Source organism: Hippopotamus amphibius, chromosome 10 (assembly GCF_030028045.1).
Source record: "Hippopotamus amphibius kiboko isolate mHipAmp2 chromosome 10, mHipAmp2.hap2, whole genome shotgun sequence".
Classification (NCBI taxonomy): Eukaryota; Metazoa; Chordata; class Mammalia; order Artiodactyla; family Hippopotamidae; genus Hippopotamus; species Hippopotamus amphibius.
The window spans coordinates 71,065,217-71,083,026 of NC_080195.1; the positions used below are offsets into that span (position 1 = coordinate 71,065,217).

Below are 17,810 nucleotides of genomic sequence, written 5' to 3' on the forward strand. Positions count from 1 at the left end.
ACCTTTGAATGGCCAACTGGGGAAAGCAGTTGAAGAATTAACGAGTATATTGGCCCAGGTTAAGGATGAATTTTCTTCTTCCTTTCCCAGAGTATTTTGCCAAGTGCTTGTATTACTTGTATAATGTGTAAAACCTGTGATCAAAGGTAAGCCAAGTGAGGAAAGATACCATCATCTTGGCTGGGAATAAAGTGAAAATAGGTGTTTATCTGGTATATATTGAACTCACTTAAATGCCTACAGGGAGAGCTGATACTTTTCTTTTTTTCTTATTTTTTTAAAAAATTGAGATTATCCATTCTTTAGTACTGCCTTTAGAGTTTCACAGAAAAAAGAGGGTTTTAAAAAATGTTTTGTTTCTACCATAGATCGAATTTATCCACATTTCAGAGGACAAGAGAAATCCAAATAAATAAACAAACAAGAGCTGAAACTGCAATGCTAATAGAAAATGCTTTTATGATTCTGTATATATTAGAAAAGGGTTGAAAAATTTAATTGTTTCACTTCAAGAATATATTTTTGTCAATTATTTTCATACAGCAATTTCACTTTTAAGTCTAATAATTTGGAATTTCCTAGTATTTGTATACATGATATAACTTGTATAAAGTAAGGATACTTTTGTGTGTCTGGTCATATTCTTTAAATATGGTCTTGTTTGTTTGTACCTAAAAGTATCTGAAAAGTCAGTATTTGTACTGAGCACCTTTATCAGCCTTGTGATAAAATCCTTAAATGGCAAAGAACAGCTGATAAGCCCAGCTGAAAATACTGTTCATTTTTACAAGAGTTAACTGGCTTACGTAAAGATTCTAGTTGATACAATTTTTCTTCCTTTTACCTGTTGCCACTGGACCTTAAGATTTAATGTGATTGGGCCCTGGCTCTGCACACATTTGGTTTTGCTAACAAATTATATAGTGTCTGATATTTTTGGTATTGGAGATAATATTTCAAATAACATGAAGTACATATTACTCTGTTTTAATATTAGGTTGTTATTTTTAAATATTTAGTATTCAAAAATAATACAGTATTAAAAAATTTTTAAAAATACAGTATTTAATATTTGTCCTATTCACCAGACTATTTCTGAATTATTTAGTGTTAAACAGATCTAAAGACTTAATCGTCTTTTCTTCTTGTGTATTCAGATAATGACTGTTATAGGGTTCTTTGTTGCTTTGCTTGAAAGTTAAAAATATTGATAGCTATATTTAAATTGGATTCCGTATTTAGCAATAGAAAGGGTTTTTTTGCACAATAGGTGTTTTTAAAGAAAGGATAAACAAGACATATATTTTATATTGAACACCATAACAAGCACCTAAGACCCCTCTGTGTGTATGTGTGTGTGCATGCACGCATCTTGATGTTTCGTATTTATTCACGTTTTTCAGCTGTCAAAAGGGGCATTGAATAGCTCTCTGAAGGTCTCATTCTGCTGTGTCTAATTCTGCGACCTATTTTTTCTTTGTGCAAATAAAATTTGCACAAATAAAAATTGTTTCAATGTTTGTATTTCTTTTGAAAGCTTTATTGAGATATAAGTTGCATACCATAAATTTCACCTGTTTTAAGTGTATAGTTTGATGAATTTTAGTAAATTTATATAGCTGGGTGAACATCACTAAAATCCAGTTTAGAAATTTCCGTCACACCAAAAAGTTCCCTTGTGCCCATTTGGAGTCAGTTCCCACTTCATCCCTGGTTCCAAGCAGCCACTGATCTATGTTTTATCCTTTTTTTTTTTTTTTTTTTTTGCCTTTTCTAGAAATATCATAAATGGCTTCTTCTATTTAGCATAATGTTTTTGAGGTTCATCTATGTTGTTGCATGTATCAGTAATTTGTTCCTGTTTATTGGTGAGTGGTATTCAACTGTATGGATATATACCACATTTTGTTTATCCATTTACTAGCTGATAGACAATTAGATTGTTTTTGCTTGGGGCAAATAAAAGATAACTAGAAGTAGAATTGTTGGGTTGTATGATATGTATATGTTTATGTTTAACATTTTAAGAAACTGACAAATTGTTTTTCAATAACGGCTGTGCCTTTTATGATTGCATCATCAGTATATGAAGGTTTCAGTTTCTCCACATTCTTACAAATACTTGGTTTTGTCAGTCTTTTTGATCATAGCTAATCTAGTGGGTATGTAGTGGTATCTCATTAGTTTGAATATTCATTTCTTTAATGACTAATACTGTTGAGCATCTTCATGTGCTTATTTGCCGTGAGTATGTCTTCTTTGTTGAAGTGTCTGTTTAAATCTTTTGCCCATTAAAAAAAATTGGATTGAGTTGCAGGAGTTTTTCACACATTTCAGATGTGAGGTCTTTATGAGATTAATGTTTTGCAAATATTTTTTCCTAGCCTGTCGTTTCTCTTTTCATCTTCTTAATGGTGTCTTGTAAAGAGCAAACATTTAAAATTTTGGTAAAATCCTAATTATTAATATTATTCTTCAATGGATTATGCTTTTGGTGTTGAATCTAAGAAATCCTTGCCTAACCCAAAGTCACAAAGATTTCTTTTATGTCTTCTTGTAAGAGTTTTATAAGTTCAGCTCTTAGAGGTGGGTCCATGATCCATTTTGACTTAGTTTTTATATATATTGTGAAGTTCTAAATTGTTTTTGCGTATTGATATCCATCCAGCTTTTAGTACATTTGTTAAAAGGACTATTCTTTCCCTGTTGACACCTTTGTCAGAAATCAGTTGATCATGTAAGTGGGTTTATTTCTGGACTTTGTTCTACTTCACTCAGATTAATATAGGTATTTGTCCTTACAGTGATGTCACACTCTTCTTGATTACTGTAGTTTTATATAGTAAGTTTAAAATCAGGTAATTTAAGTCCCTCTACTGTCTACTAAAATTATTTTGGCTATTCTGTGTCCTTTGCCTTTCCATATACATTTTAGGCTCAACTTGTTAATTCCTAAAAAAGAAAAAACCCACTAAGATTTTGATATGGATTGCATTGAATCAGTAGATCAATTTGGGGAGAACTGACATCTTAACAATATTGAATCTTCTAGTCCATGAACTTGGTATATCTCCTGATTTATTTAGTCCTTTAATTTTTCTCAGCAGTGTTTTGTATTTTTTAAAGTACAGGTTTTGAATTTCTTTTCTTAAAGTGTATCTCTAAATAGTTCAGTCTTTTTGTTGCTATTATAAATTAAGCTTTAAAAATTTCATTTCAGGTTGTCACTAATATATGGAAATAAAATTGATTTTTTAAAATTGAAGTGTAGTTGATTTACAATATTATGTTAGTTTCAGGTGTACAGTGTAGTGATTCGGGGTTTGTTTTGTTTTGTTTGTTTCAGATTATACTCCATTATAGGTTATTACAAGATTTGGGGTATAATTCCCTGTGCTATACAGTAAATCTTTGTTGCTTATCTACTTTATGTATAGTGGTAGTTTGTGACTCTTAATCTCATACCTAATTTGTCCCTCCCCACCTCTCTCTCTCCTTTGGTAACCATAAGTTTGTTTACTCTGTCTGTGAGTTTGTTTCTGTTTTGTAATTAATTCATTTGTATTATTTTCAATCTAAAACCCATATAAGTGGTGTCATATATTTGTCTTTGTCTGACTTCACTTAGTATGATATTCTCTAGGTCCATTTATGTTGCTACAAATGGCAGTATTTCTTTTTATGGCTGAGAAATATTCCGTTATGTATATATGTGTGTCTGTGTATGTGTGTGTGTATATATACACCAAATCTTCTCATCCATTCATTTGTTTTTGTTTGTTTATAAATTTATTTATTTTATTTATTTGCTGTGTTGGGTCTTCGTTGCTGCACAGGGGCCTTTCTCTAGCTGCAGCGAGTGGGGACTACTCTTCATTGTGGTCTGCAAGCTCCTCATTGCAGTAGCTTCTCTTGTGGAGCATGGGCTCTAGGTGCACGGGCTTCAGTAGTTGTGGCACATGGGCTCAGTTATTGTGGCTTGCAGGCTTTAGAGTGCAGGCTCAATAGTTGTGGCACATGGGCTTAGTTGGTCCATGGCACGTGGGATCTTCCTGGAGCAGGGATCGAACCCAAGTCCCCTGCATTGGCAGGCAGATTCTCAACCACTGCGCTACCTGAGAAGTCCCTATCCATTCATTTGTTGATGGGCGCTTAGGTTGCATCCGTGTCATGGCTATTATAAATAGTGCTACTATGCTACGAACACTGGGGGGTGCATGTATCTCTTCAAAGTACAGTTTTCGTCTTTTCTGGATATGTTACCAGGAGTGGGATGGCTGGATGATACGGTAGCTCTGTTTTACAGTTTTCTGTAGTGGTTGCACCAATTTACATTCCCACCAGCAGAGTAGGAGGGTTCCATTTTCTTTGCACTCTCTGCAGCATTTATTATTTGTGGACTTTTTGATGATAGCATTCTGACAGGTGTAAAGTGATACCTCATTTGTAGTTCTGATTTGCATTTCTCTAGTAATTAGTGGTGAGCATCTTTTCATGTGTGTGTTGGCCATCTGTATGTCTTCTTTGGAGAAGTGTCTATTTAGGTCTTCTGCCCATTTTGATTAGGTTATTTTTTACAATTAACTTTTGTTTATTGACTTTGTGACTTTAACACCCTTAACAGTTCTTGTGGGGGGGTTTGGTTGATTATTTAACATTTTCTACTCACATGATAATGTATAGTCCTTGAAAATGATGTCTGTGGAAGTATACATTACTCTTATTCAAGTGATATTGCTCAACTTAAAATATTTTTAGAATTTTATATTCAGAATTTCTTAGTTACCACACATAAGAAAAACCCATTTTTATTAGCTGTTGGTGGATATCTTGCTCTAATTCTTTTTTATTCTTCCTTTTTATCTTAATAAACTTAGATCTGTATTGAGTGGAAGGATAATGTTATTTTTTACATGTCTGTTAGACATTAAAGGATGAAAGTTGGTAGGCAGTTGAATACATGCACTTCAAGTTCAAGGAAAAGGCTATGTAGAGGTATAAATGTGAACTGCCATACCATAAAGCTGTAGGACTGGACATGATCACCTAAAGGGGTTGACAGAAGTCCAGCAATTCTTGGAAGAAAACTTGAGAAGGTCTGTAAAAGGTTTGAGGGGTGCCCTGAGCTCAGGAATCTGGGGGCCGGCACTCTGTGGGGAACATGTTAAGAATACCACTGATTGACTTTCCATTTATGAGCCACCTGCCTGCATGAAATGCTTTAAGTTAATTTTGTAAAATTCCTTGTTACTGTTTTAAAGAGGATACATGTATTTATCAGGAAATTGAGTCATCATAAGGTCAGTGATGCCTATATACACCGTTTTTCCTTTTGAATCATTTGAACAGTTATTACTTACCATTTTTTTTCTCTCCAGAGTAATGTGATTTTTAATCATTAAACAGTCTAGTCATCATTTTAGATTAATTTAATACCCAGTTTGTATATTATTATGATTTTGTTACCTACATTGTAAATACTATTGACTTCATGAATCACACCAAGTATCTGCTTTTCTTTCATTCCTAGGCAAATACTGTGGTCTGGGGTTGCAGATGAACCATTCAATTGAATCAAAAAGCAATGAGATTACAGTGCTGTTCATGAGTGGAATTCATGTTTCTGGAAGAGGATTTTTGGCTTCATACTCAGTTATAGAGAAGCAAGGTAATTTTCACTTTATATCATGATTTGCATATTTTACAGTTTCTGAAAACAAAAATGTAATGTTTCTTTGAGTACGTGTTATCTGAGATTGGAATAGAGTATGGAAACTGAGCAGTTAATAATGCATACGTAAATCTGACAAAATTAGATCAGTTTCAGAATTTTAAAAATTAAGTATATTAACTTAATTTTTATATACTTACTCTTTATATTCTCTTGTATACTTTTAAATCCTTTTATATACTTACCTTTCTTTAGCAGAAGAAATATTGATTTTTTTTCACGTTTATAAGATTGGAACACAAATGATAATCACTTTAAAAAAAAACTGTCAGTGGAAATGTATCAATTTAAAGCTTTATTATCCACAGTTTACCACTTCATCTTACTCTGTTAAAAAACATTATTACCATCCTTTTCAAGGAAGAGAGTTGCATAACACCAGGAGTAATGTGAGGAGTGCTGTCTGAGACAGTACAAAATAAACATGAGAGGGACTTCCCTGGTGGTCCAGTGGTTCAATCCCAGGTCAGGGAACGAAGATCCCACATGCCACAAGTCAGCTAAGCCTGAGCGCTGCAACTAAGACCTGATGCAGCCAAAAATTAAATAAATATTTAAAAATAAATAAATAAATAAATATTTTCTAGATTGTTAATATTTAGAATCTGAAGGGAAGAATTAAAAGCAATGCTTTTAAGTGGAATAGAATGCAAAATTAACTCAAAATCTCTAAGCAAAAATGCAAGACTTGAATGATACCTCTTCCGGTTTTGTGCTGTGGCATTTATTCATTCCCCTCTGCTGTTAGGGGTACTATGGTGGGAAAGATTTTTAAAATGTTACTAATACAAGAATATATGAAAACAATCATTTGAAATAGAAAATCAGTGATTATTTTGATATTCAACAATGATTTAACCAAGCTGACCATTTAAGATTAAAAATTAGCTGCTACTTTATGTTGTGTCAATGAGAACATTGTTAAGAACCTCCCAGGTGTGAGAGTGTCGGGCACTGGGAATGATTAAGAGTGGTGCAGGCTGTTCCTTCTCAGCTGTGTGGGTTTGAGATACACACTATGTGTCTCATTAAAAGTTTCATTAAGAGTATGAGAGAGGAGAACTGTTCTGTGTGAAGAAAGGTCTGCTTTCCCTTCATTTCTAATCTATGGGACAAGGTGTGAAGGCTAATGAAATCCCTCAGAGTGAAAAAGAAGACTCATTTGAATGGAATAATGGAAAGAAAAGAACTCGAAACGTTATTCTAAATGAATAATTAATATATTTGCCGGAACTAGGAAAACTGAGGCAGTGTGGTATTGTAGAAAGGGCACCAAGTGGCCTGGAATCGAAGCCCACCTTTTGCCTTGTACTAGCCAGGTGACCTCTGACCAATCATTTCACCTCTGTGAGCTTCATCTGTCAATGGGTTAGTTGTGAGGAGCTAATCTGTTAATACATCCTTAGTGTCTGTATGCACATGACATAGTAGACAGAAAACAAATGTTATCCCCCCCTTCACTACTGTATACATACACCTCTCACTTTCCCCACTCCCCACCCCCCCATCAAAGGAGTAAGGTAGAAAACGGAGTGAAATGATAGCTTTCCATCCTTTCAGTTTTACTTTGTTAAAGTCTTGGATTGATGGGTGAAAGGATAGAAGATAATTCTCCTTAAGTTTCTTGGTCGTAGTATCAGGTTAAATTACTTATTTTTCATTTTCATATTTTCCCCTTTCTCTCTTTGTTATTTATTGAGTTAAAGGTTTCTGGAAAATAAGTATCTCCTCTTTAAAAAAGAAAAGTTTCTTATATTGGATATTTAAATTATGGAGCTTTTGATCCACAGAAACCTAAATGTCCTGTATTAGAGTTTCTTAAGAATTGACCATCATCTCAGATTCCACAGTCAGTATATTATAGACTTATATACATCTATGCTAAATTTTAGATGGCTATGTCACTGTTTTAAATGACTCAGCTTCCAAAGATTTTTTTTGAAATATCCACCATAATCAGGAACTTCTTTATAGTAACACTTTCCAATGTCATAACTGTCTTGGGAAATCCTCATTTTACAGCTTTAGTCCTGAATTTCTTCTTAATGTTTTTTGTGTGTTCTTGCCCATCCATCAAGCATTTGTTTTATTTGAAGTGAATTGGCTAAATTCAAGAGAACACTGGTTGAATTTCATATTACTCCTTCTTGGGTGGCCTTCAGACATCATTCATTTGAAGGCTGGTTGGCTTTGGTTGAGAGTCTCAGTTTGTTCCATCCAGGAAACTTTGCTGCAACACTGAATTCTGTGAATATTTTCAGGGAACATCACTATATGTCCCCAGCTTAATAACCTACTTGAAGGTTTAGAGTGTTTGGGAGTGAAAAAGCTGTGAAAAATCTTGCTTCACTGGCTTCCTCATTTGTTAAACTTTCACAAAGACTTGTTAATGTTATAGTGTGATGTGTTGTTGACAGTCATGATTCTGTGTAAGAGAGACTAATTTTCATTACCTCTTACAAGAGCCCATTAAAAAATTGTATTCCCTTCAGTGCCTGATTTCCTGCAGTATGCCCGGCACTGGGAGAACAGCAGTAAATGAGACAGACACAATCACGCCTTCATGGGGCTTACAGTACAGGGTTGGAAAAAGGCATTAAACACATGATTACTTAATTGCAGTTATAATACACATGATGAAGGAAACGTTCAAACAGTCGTAGGCCAGAGTGGTGTCGGAGTAAAAGAGTGATGAACAGCAAAGCTCTCCTGAAGGAACCATTTTTGAGCTCAGAAACAAAGGGTTAGTTAGAGGTTGCAGACAGATAAGAAAGAACACTATAGGGAAGAGAACAGCAGGTGCAACGGCCATAGGGTGGGAAGGAGCTTTGGGGGAACCAGAAAAACAGCTGGGGTGAAGTGAATGGTGAGTGAGTCACATTATTCAGGGCCTTGTAAAAAAATGTAAGGATTGGAGTTTTATCCAAAAAGAAAAAAAAGTGCATGGAAGCTGTTAGAGCAGAGTAGTGATATGATTGGATTTATGTTCTTGTTTGTTTTTATAATTCCCTGATCTGTGAAGAATGGGCCAAAGAGAGGGAGGAAGAATTGTAGGGAGGCCAGCTAAGAGGCTCTTTAGAGGAGATTGGATCAGAGATGATCAAGTTAAGAGATCTTGTTAAAAAAGTAGCTCCAGAATTAGGCCAGATTCTAATTTAACTCTTTTTAAAGACTTTTGAACCAGACACATCTTCTACAGGGAAACATTTCAAAGAATTAGTATTCATTCTACCCAAGTTTATGTTGAAGTAAGAGGCTTTGGACACAAAGAAGCCTCTTGGATGAGGTGCTGAGCTGCTATACTGCCTCGCTGGTGTCTAGGGCACTGTTCTTGGTGTCGTCTTCACTCTGGGGTCTATTTTTTACAACTTTTATGGCTTTATTCCTCTGTTATTTTTTATGATCTTTGAGCAGTAGTTTCCAGTCTTTCCCATTACCAGTTACCGCCTTTAATTTTCACCTGTAAACCTCATTTTTGAAAGATTTTATCTACCAATAAAAGGAAGTTTTCCTGTTTCTACCGAGTAACAAGAAAAGACAGATAAAAATAGTAATACTTCAGTAATAATTGGAAGATTGGTAATCCTACTCTGAGTTGGTATAGTTCCATCAAATTCAAACTAGACTTTCTGAAATTCAAGTTTTCATCTGAACATTGAAGATGTACATGGATCCTGGGGTATCCTGGACATCGTATTAGCAACTACTGTGAGAAGTTCTATAGAGAGAAAATTCCTTAGCTACTGCTGGTCTTACTGAGTGAGACAGAATCGACCACTCACAGGTCCAGACTCAGTAACTCAGATCTTTTAATCCGGAATAATAAATGATACAATTTTATTCTAAAATGTAAAGTAAAAAACAGCATTTACTATTGGACTTGAAAACTAAAATAAATTTTATATGTAAGTGCTCTAAATTCCTCGTTTAGAATCTGTTCAGCGTTATCCAGTTTCTAAGAAAAGCTCAACATTTCTAGGATGACACTGGGCAGTAATTTTTTAGGTAACTTTAGTAGCAGAGCTGTGAGCTCAGAAGACATACCTGCATTTGCATTGATCACTTCAGGTCTTTGAAGGCAGCCTGTATTTGTTATGTGCCATTAATTTGTGTTTGTGTATGTGTTTACACGTGTACATGTACATGACCAGCTGAAAAGTAATAGTCTGATACTCCCTTTTTAGAACATGAATTATCACTTAAAAAGTAATGATAAACCTCATTACTTCAGATTTTACCAATCCAGAATTTTGTAGCGGTCAGTCTAAAGTTTGTCTTTATTTTTTAAGGAAAAAACAGGAGCTAGTTTAAAATTTCATGTGAAATAAAATGATCCAATATAGATGTATTAACATACTGCCTAATTAGAACTCATAAACACTTGTTTATTCATTGCTTGCTGACCCCTTAGAATCTGATGACAGTGTGCTTAAGACTTGGAAACAGCTGAGCCTGGCAGATATTCCCATTTGGCAGGGTTATTGTTGCTACATATTAGATTATTTTTAAAATTAGCACCAATAGTATAAAAGGTTTTAATTGCTACATTCTTTAACCACATTTTTTTGCAAATATTTTCCATTTCTTCCATCTTACATCAGGTTATATTAACTTGTAAAGGAAACCTAGGGGCGCAAAAGAGAACTCTTTTTCTAATAGAGTCCAGATTTCTGTAACTGGTTGTATTTTTCCTGCATGGGATCTTTTTGGTTTTGAAAATAGAGCATGAATTCCTTAGATTGTTTGCCTCCTTAATTGTACAGTCATTTCATAGGATCTTTTCTGTTTTGAGTACTACACTTAGCTACGTTTCTATTTTTAGTTTTTCTGTTGTGTCCCTAATTTTTGTTATTGTATTTGGCAAACATTTTAAAACTTTTAAACTATTTAGTAAGATTTTATTAATGAGGTCTCAGTTTACATGCATATTTTTAGATTTGTCCTTATTTATACACAAATGAATATAATGTTTGTGTGTATACATGCAGAAAAATATCTGTATTTTGGTGTTAATTTGTGGAACAAGGGTGCTGATGAGTAAAGTGTTACCAGTTTTGCAGAGAAAGCATTTATAAACAGAATTAATTTGTTAAGGTGGTGTAACCCAAAGAGGCAATTCACCTTTGTGAGATAGAATTTATTTCAAGCTGACAGATAACCGTCATGATTTTAAGTTTTCTATGTGTTTTTTTGTTTGTTTTTTGGGGGGGGGGGGTTGGTTTTTTTTAGTAAGTTGGAAATGCTTTGAAGGGGCTAAGTACATGTTTGTACTGTCTTGTGCTACCCGGGGGACAGATTCATTCACTAAGATATTATTGGTGTCTTTGATATTCAAAACTAGATTACAAAAGAATTTGTAACGTGTCTTACAATTTTTAATATCTTAATATCTATAATGTCTTTTATATTTTAATATAAGCTGGCTGCTATATTGTCTTATAATGTCTTTTAATATGTCATATTCATTTTGTATTTTTAAAATTTATTTATTTATTTATTGGCTGCACTTTGCTGCACGCAGGCTTTTTCTCTTGTTGCGGCAAGCAGGGGTTACTCTTTGTTACAGTGCACAGGCTTCTCATTGTGGCTTGATGCAGAGCACAGGCTCTAGGAGCATGGGCTTCAGTAGTTGCAGTGTGCAGCTCTGTAGTTGTGGCTTGGGGGCTTAATTGCTCCATGTGGGATCTTTCCAGACCAGGGCTTGAACACGTGTCCCCTGCATTGGCAGGTGGATTCTTAACCACTGCACCACCAGGGAAGTTCCCGTATCATTTTTTAGTATGTAGGAATTTAGGTGTGGAGAGGGTTTGATTTATCCATATGTAGCTTGTAGTGTATTCCACTGCATCACTTATTGTTTAGGCAGCTGAGCCATGCCTACATCATCTGTTAAAAAAAAAAAAAAAGAAAACATTGACTATTTTCATCTGAGAAAATTTTTCCTGAACTCCTGTTGTGGACTCCACTTCCATAGATGGCGTTGTAATATTTCTAAGAGAAACATAAGATTTAATCTCTACTCTCAGTATGTAAAAGGAGATTAGATGTAAAATACCACATAAATTATCTGCCACTTAGTAAATGTTAGTTGACTCTGATCACAATAAATTATGTTTTATTGTATATGTAAATTTTCCTTCGCTAGATTGCAGATGGTACAAATCAGTGCCAGGTTCCTATCATGGAAACATGGAATTATGCCCAAGGTCACACAATGTGGACATGAGAATTTAGCAGAAAGATGAGCCTTGTCCCGCTTCCTTTAGCTCTTGAACAAAGTAGCAGTCTGCACACCTGCAATGCAAGGTTGCTGACAAAGTGAGAATTAGGAAGGCATGACATGTCTCTTCAGGCTCTGGGGAATTTGTTATTTAAAAGAATTTCACAGCAAATAAAGGAGGAGAATTTTTAGGTACATATTATCTTGCTTCATGTGTTTTCTTCTTTCTGGTAAGTAAATATAATTAGTTACAGTGTTTTATGCTTTCTTTAGTTAGAATGAATATGGGCACTCAGGCATTCTTTCCCTCAGAAGTAAATGGCTTCAACTGGACGAAAATTATACCCTGCAGCTAATATAGTTGGTGTTATACTCTTGTAAGTGATGGGTACTAACACTGCTGAGAGTCTTTTTTCAATTTATTCAAGAACACAGAATGAAGAGTATTAATTGGGGGAAAATCTAAATCTCTTTTACAATCCTGCAATCTCAGAAATAGCCAATGCTGTCAATCAAAATTACTTATAAGTTAGTAACCAATATGCTGATATTTTTGATTGATTTGTGAACTTATAAAACATTTAACATATTTTCATGGTATTATATGTGGTTTAAGATTAGGTGTCATGTTTAAAAAAGCACTTCGTGGAATAATTATGAAATTCCCAGGCCTGTGCAGTTATTATGTATTGAAAAAATTTTTAATTGTACTTTAAAAAAAAAAAGACCTGTGTATAAGATATCAATTATGGCTCATATTAACATTGCTAACTAAGTTAGAGCTAAGAAAATCTGATGTTGATGTCTTCATTAAGAAAACCCTGAAATCTGCCATCGTGTGGTTGATTATCGGCTCACCTTTGTTTTTGTGTTTTCTCGTGCTCTTCCTCACAGTCACGTTATCCTGCCTTCAGAACCCCTCGTCTTTAAAGCCTTTTGAGGTTAAGGAAGGCAGATGTTAGAGCAGCTCTGTTTATAGGGATTGTGATCACACTCACTTTGGGTTAGACTCTGCTGCTAAGACTAGTGTGGAATGTGCACTGTAGATGCCACCTGTTGTTTGGGCCGCACGAGAAACAAAGGGAGTAGAGGCCCGTGGGCTTCAGCAGCACCCCGGAGGGCATTATGCTTACTCCTGCTGCCATTCTCTGTTGTCCAGAGCACCCAAGTGAAGTTCACCGTATATTTGGTGTTTTGTATAGTGATATATAAATTATAAATATTCTTTTGTATGTATTAAATATTGGATTAAAATTACAAAAAAAAAATCACGCAAATTCCCACACAGAAGCTCTTAGTTGAGAACAGAGTGAATTACATACTGCTCTTCACTGTGAAGATGTCACTGATTTTCTGATATTGTCGGACGTGTTACAGTGGATCATCCAGCATGGTAATTGAGCTGACAGTGAGTACTTTATCAGTACTCATTTTTATAATCACTGACCTAAGCACTTTACGTGGAATGCATACTTTTAATTAGCGCAGGTCTGTATCCTTCAACTTATCTTTAACTCCTCTGTCTCAAACTTCACACCTCTCTGACTACATCTCATCACCTTTGCTGCTATATTCTAGTTCAAGCTACCATCAACTCTTACCTCAGTTATGGCAAGATTCCTCGCTGACCTTTGTTTCTGTCCTTTCTCCCCTTCAGTATACTCTCAATCCAGTGATCAGTGTGATCCTTTTAAATCAAAGGTCCCATCTCGTTCTGCCCAATGTCCTTACCCCCAAGACACCATAGGATATGGCTTCTCCTGACTTGTTTGGCTTCATTTCTTACTTGTCTTCCTCTTGTGCACTCTGGCCTCAACCATGCTGGGCATGTTCCCTCCTGAGGGCCTTTGTGATTCCCTTTGCCCGTTCTCGGTTATCCTCTTACCTGATACTTCACTCCGTCGCCTGTCTTAGAGTTTTATTCAGATGCCTCCTTCTCAGGCCTACCCTGACCACTCTACTTAAAATTGCAACCCCTTAACTTTTCCTAACTGCCTTTCTTTCTTTCTTTTTCTAGTATATTTATCACCTGCAAACACACTATGTATTTTTTTAAATTACATTGTCTATTTTTTCTTACCCCCACAGGAGATACACTTTATAGATGCAGGGACTTTTGTCTGATTGTTCTTTGCTCTATTCATAGCACCTAGAAGAATACCTAATCATAATACATGCTTATTTTAAATATTTATTGAATGAGTGAACAAATGAATAAATAAATGGACTGCCAGTCCTGGCTTGTCTTTTACTGAGTTTTATTTCATACATCAATGCAGATGTGCGGCATATGAAAGGAAATTGTTACTACTTCTATGATAGCTTTTTTTTTTAAATTTTTTATTTATTGGCTGTGTTGGGTCTTCACTGCTGCATGCGGGCTTTCTCTAATTGTGGAGAGTGGGGGCTACGCTTCGTTGCGGTGCGTGGGCTCCTCATTGCAGTGGCTTCTCTTGTGGAGCACGGGCTCTAGGCATGCATGGGCATCAGTAGTTGTGGTGCATGGGCTCAATAGTTGTGGCTCGCAGGCCTAGAGCACAGGCTCAATAGTCGTGGCACATGGGCTTCGTTGCTCCGTGGCATGTGGGATCTTCAGGGATTGAACCCGTGTCCCCTGCCTTGGCAGGAGGATTCTTAACCACTGTGCCACCAGGGAAGCCCTGTGATAGCTTCTTTTTCTTTCTTGATTTTAATAATAGTTTTATTCAGATATAACTTACATACCATACAATTCATCTACTTAAAATAAGCAGTTTATTGATTTTCAGTATATTCAGAGCTCTGCAGTCATCAACACAGTCAATTTTAGACCATTTTCATCACCACAAAAGAAACCCTGTAGTCAGTAATAATCACTCCCCATTCCCTAATCTTTAAGCCCCTCCAGTCCTAGGTCACCACAAATCTACTTTCTTCTCTATAAATTTGCCTATTGTGGATATTTCATATAAATGAAATCATGTAGTATGTGGTATTTTGTGACTGGCTTCTTTCACTTAGCATGTTTTCAAAGTTGATCCATGTTGTAGCATGTATGAGTACTTCATTCCTTTTTATGGCCAGGTAATATTTCATTTTATGAATATACCACTTTCTTCTCATTTTGTTTACCCATTTGTCAGTTGATGAACATTTGTGTACACGTGCTGTGTGGATGCACGTGTTAAATTTTCGTGGGTGTATACCTGGTAGTGGAGTTGCTGGGTCCTATGGTACCTCTGTATTTACCCTTTTAAGGCACTGACAGACCGTTTTCCAAAGCAGTTGCACCATTTCACAATTCCACTAGCAATAGATGAGGGTTCCAGTTTCTCTACATCCTTGCCAGCACTTATCTGGTTTTTTTGTTTTGTTTTGTATTTGATTCTAGCCATCCTAGTGGGTATAAAGCGGTATCTCACTGTGGTTTTTATTTTTATTTCCCTGATAATTAGTCACGTTGAGTATTTTTTCATGTTCTTATTGGCCATTTATTTATCTTCATTGAAGAACCGTCTATTCAGATACTTTGCTCCTTTTAAAATTGGGTTATTAATGTCTAGTTGTAATAATTCCTTATGTATTCTGAATAATAGATCCGTATCAGATGTCTGATTTGCAAATATTTTCGTCATTCTTTGGCTTATCTTTCTCTTTCATAATAGCCTCCTTTGAAACACAGCAGTTTCAAATTTTGATGAAATCAATTTATGTATTTTTATGTATTTGCTTATGCTTTTGGTGTCATATCTAAGAAACCATTGTTTAATCCAAAGTCAAGATTTACACCTATATCTTCTAAGTGTTTTATAGTTTTAGCTCTTGAATTTAGATCCACCTCAAGTTAACTTTTGTATATGATCTGAGGTAGGGGTTCAGTTTCCTTCTTTGGCATATAGATCTCCAGTTGTCCCAACACCATTTGTTAAAAAGACTGTTTTTATCCCCATTGAATGTTCTTGGCACCCTTGTTGAAATCAATTGACTGTAAATTTGAGGATTTACTGAGGATGGATTCTCAGTTCTATTCCATTCATTAAGGCAACTTCTTATTCATTGCTCTGGGAAGTCTCTGAGTCAGATGGTTTCCTTTCAGCTGTATTCACCTTGCCTAGGCTGTGTTCTTATTACCTGGGAGCCTTATAGTAATAGTGATTTTTCTGTAGGGCTCTTGGGAAAAACTTTCTAGAAAGACACATTTTAAAGCTTCTCAATTCCCTGCTTAATTGATATTTTCTTTGCCTTTGTGGAGTTGTAAAGGTCAAAATCTCTAATCGTGACTTTCTTTCTCTGTCTTTTTTCTTCTTGGGTTTCCTTATAGCTTTCCGTTCTGAATTCATATTTGCCTCCTAGGGAGCTCCTTTGAGCCCCCATGGTATTTGAGTCAAGGTCAAGTGAGTTGCATACATTTGTGTATAATCTGGAGTTTCAGCACTGTGTGGACTTTATTACAATAAAGTGCTATTCTGATCAAGTATATGCATAGTTGACTAGCATTCTGGCATGTAGCCTGAAGGTAATAGGGCCAGCTGGCAGTCTTCTTGTGGCTTGAATGCCATGTTGGACCACACAGGTACCTTTTCATCCCAGGTTATTAATCTTAGAAGTTCAGTTTCTAATCTTAGAAGTTGGAAACTCTTTTGGTGGAGCAGAAAAGTGGAAAATTAATTCTTATTGATGCTGTGTAAAGGTTGCCAGGAATAAGTATAGAATACAGGTAATTCAGTTTGTCTGCTTTTCCCAGTCAGTCAACCAGATGGTAGAGTCTCTAACCAGGCATGTATCCTCTTAAACTCCTAAAACACAGATTTAACATTATCATCATTCGAGTGCCTGCGGTATGTAAATATTAATCTATGTAATCACTCTCAAGATACCACTTTCCTATTAGTTTAACAGTTACTGTGCTCTGGTTCTTTCAAGACACACATCAGCTGGATAATAGACATAAGTTTTCTTCAGAATTGTAAAATTGAATAATCCGTTGTTTTGTGCTTGCCATTGATTTGGCAAGTATCTGTACACTTTCAGTGTGCTAGGAAGAATGCAAAACGTTCTCTGTGTCAGTGTATCGGGTACTCTCAGCACAGTGTTGGCTCAGCATGGATATGTGAAATCACTCACGTTTGTGATTGGCTGAGGACCTTCTTCCAGGTTTTCCCCCTACAGATTAGCCCATGATTGAACTTAGGCAACCTTGCTAACAATCAGAAACTTTTATTCCGTTTGTTCAATGACTGTTGCTAGAAGGCCTCCTGTTTTGCCGTATGCTGTGATTGCTGCTGGTGATGCAAAGGTGGGGACTGACAGCCTCAGCCACTACCCGTGGACTGACCAGGCGTCGTAAAGTGGTGTTGGTTATACGTCTGTGACTGCAACAGATCATTCTTACGTGACACACGGTACTGTGTGAACATACAATGGTCATCCGTTCGTTCAACCAAAACACCCTGAGTGTCTGCTGGGCGCTAGCACAGTTGGACTTACGACGATCAGGGACAGCTTCTGAGAGGAAGCAACAGTCACACCGAGATCTAGAGAGGAGTCAGCCAGGTGAAGGGATAGTGTAGACGCCTTCCGGGCCAAGAGAGCACAGAGCAACAGAAAGAGGGCTAGTGGGCGAGAAGCCAAGACAGGCGCAAAACCGGGCTGAGGTGGGACCTTGTGGGCCATGTCGAGGACTTTGCCCTTTGTCCTAAGAGCAGGAGGAAACCACTGAAATGTTTGAACCAGAAGCCACCTTTTATACAGCCTGTGACCTAGGTCTTAATTAGACAAGGTTAGCTCTTACGCAGGTTGGATTTCAAGATAGAAAATGCTAAAATTTTCACGTTCTGTCTTAGGCAGAATGTGCTGTAGAATTACCTGGAAGACTTGTTA

General features: G+C 36.1%; 1 protein-coding gene across 2 annotated transcripts in view; it reads left to right on the forward strand.

Moving 5' to 3' along the window:
* Positions 1–17,810, forward strand: part of DCBLD2 (discoidin, CUB and LCCL domain containing 2) — an 88,811-nt gene that overhangs the window by 44,448 nt on the left and 26,553 nt on the right. For both annotated transcript variants that reach the window (XM_057696246.1, XM_057696247.1), the window contains exon 3: positions 5,531–5,668. In XM_057696246.1, the coding sequence (XP_057552229.1) occupies positions 5,531–5,668 (138 nt within the window). The remainder of the gene's footprint in view (positions 1–5,530; positions 5,669–17,810) is intronic.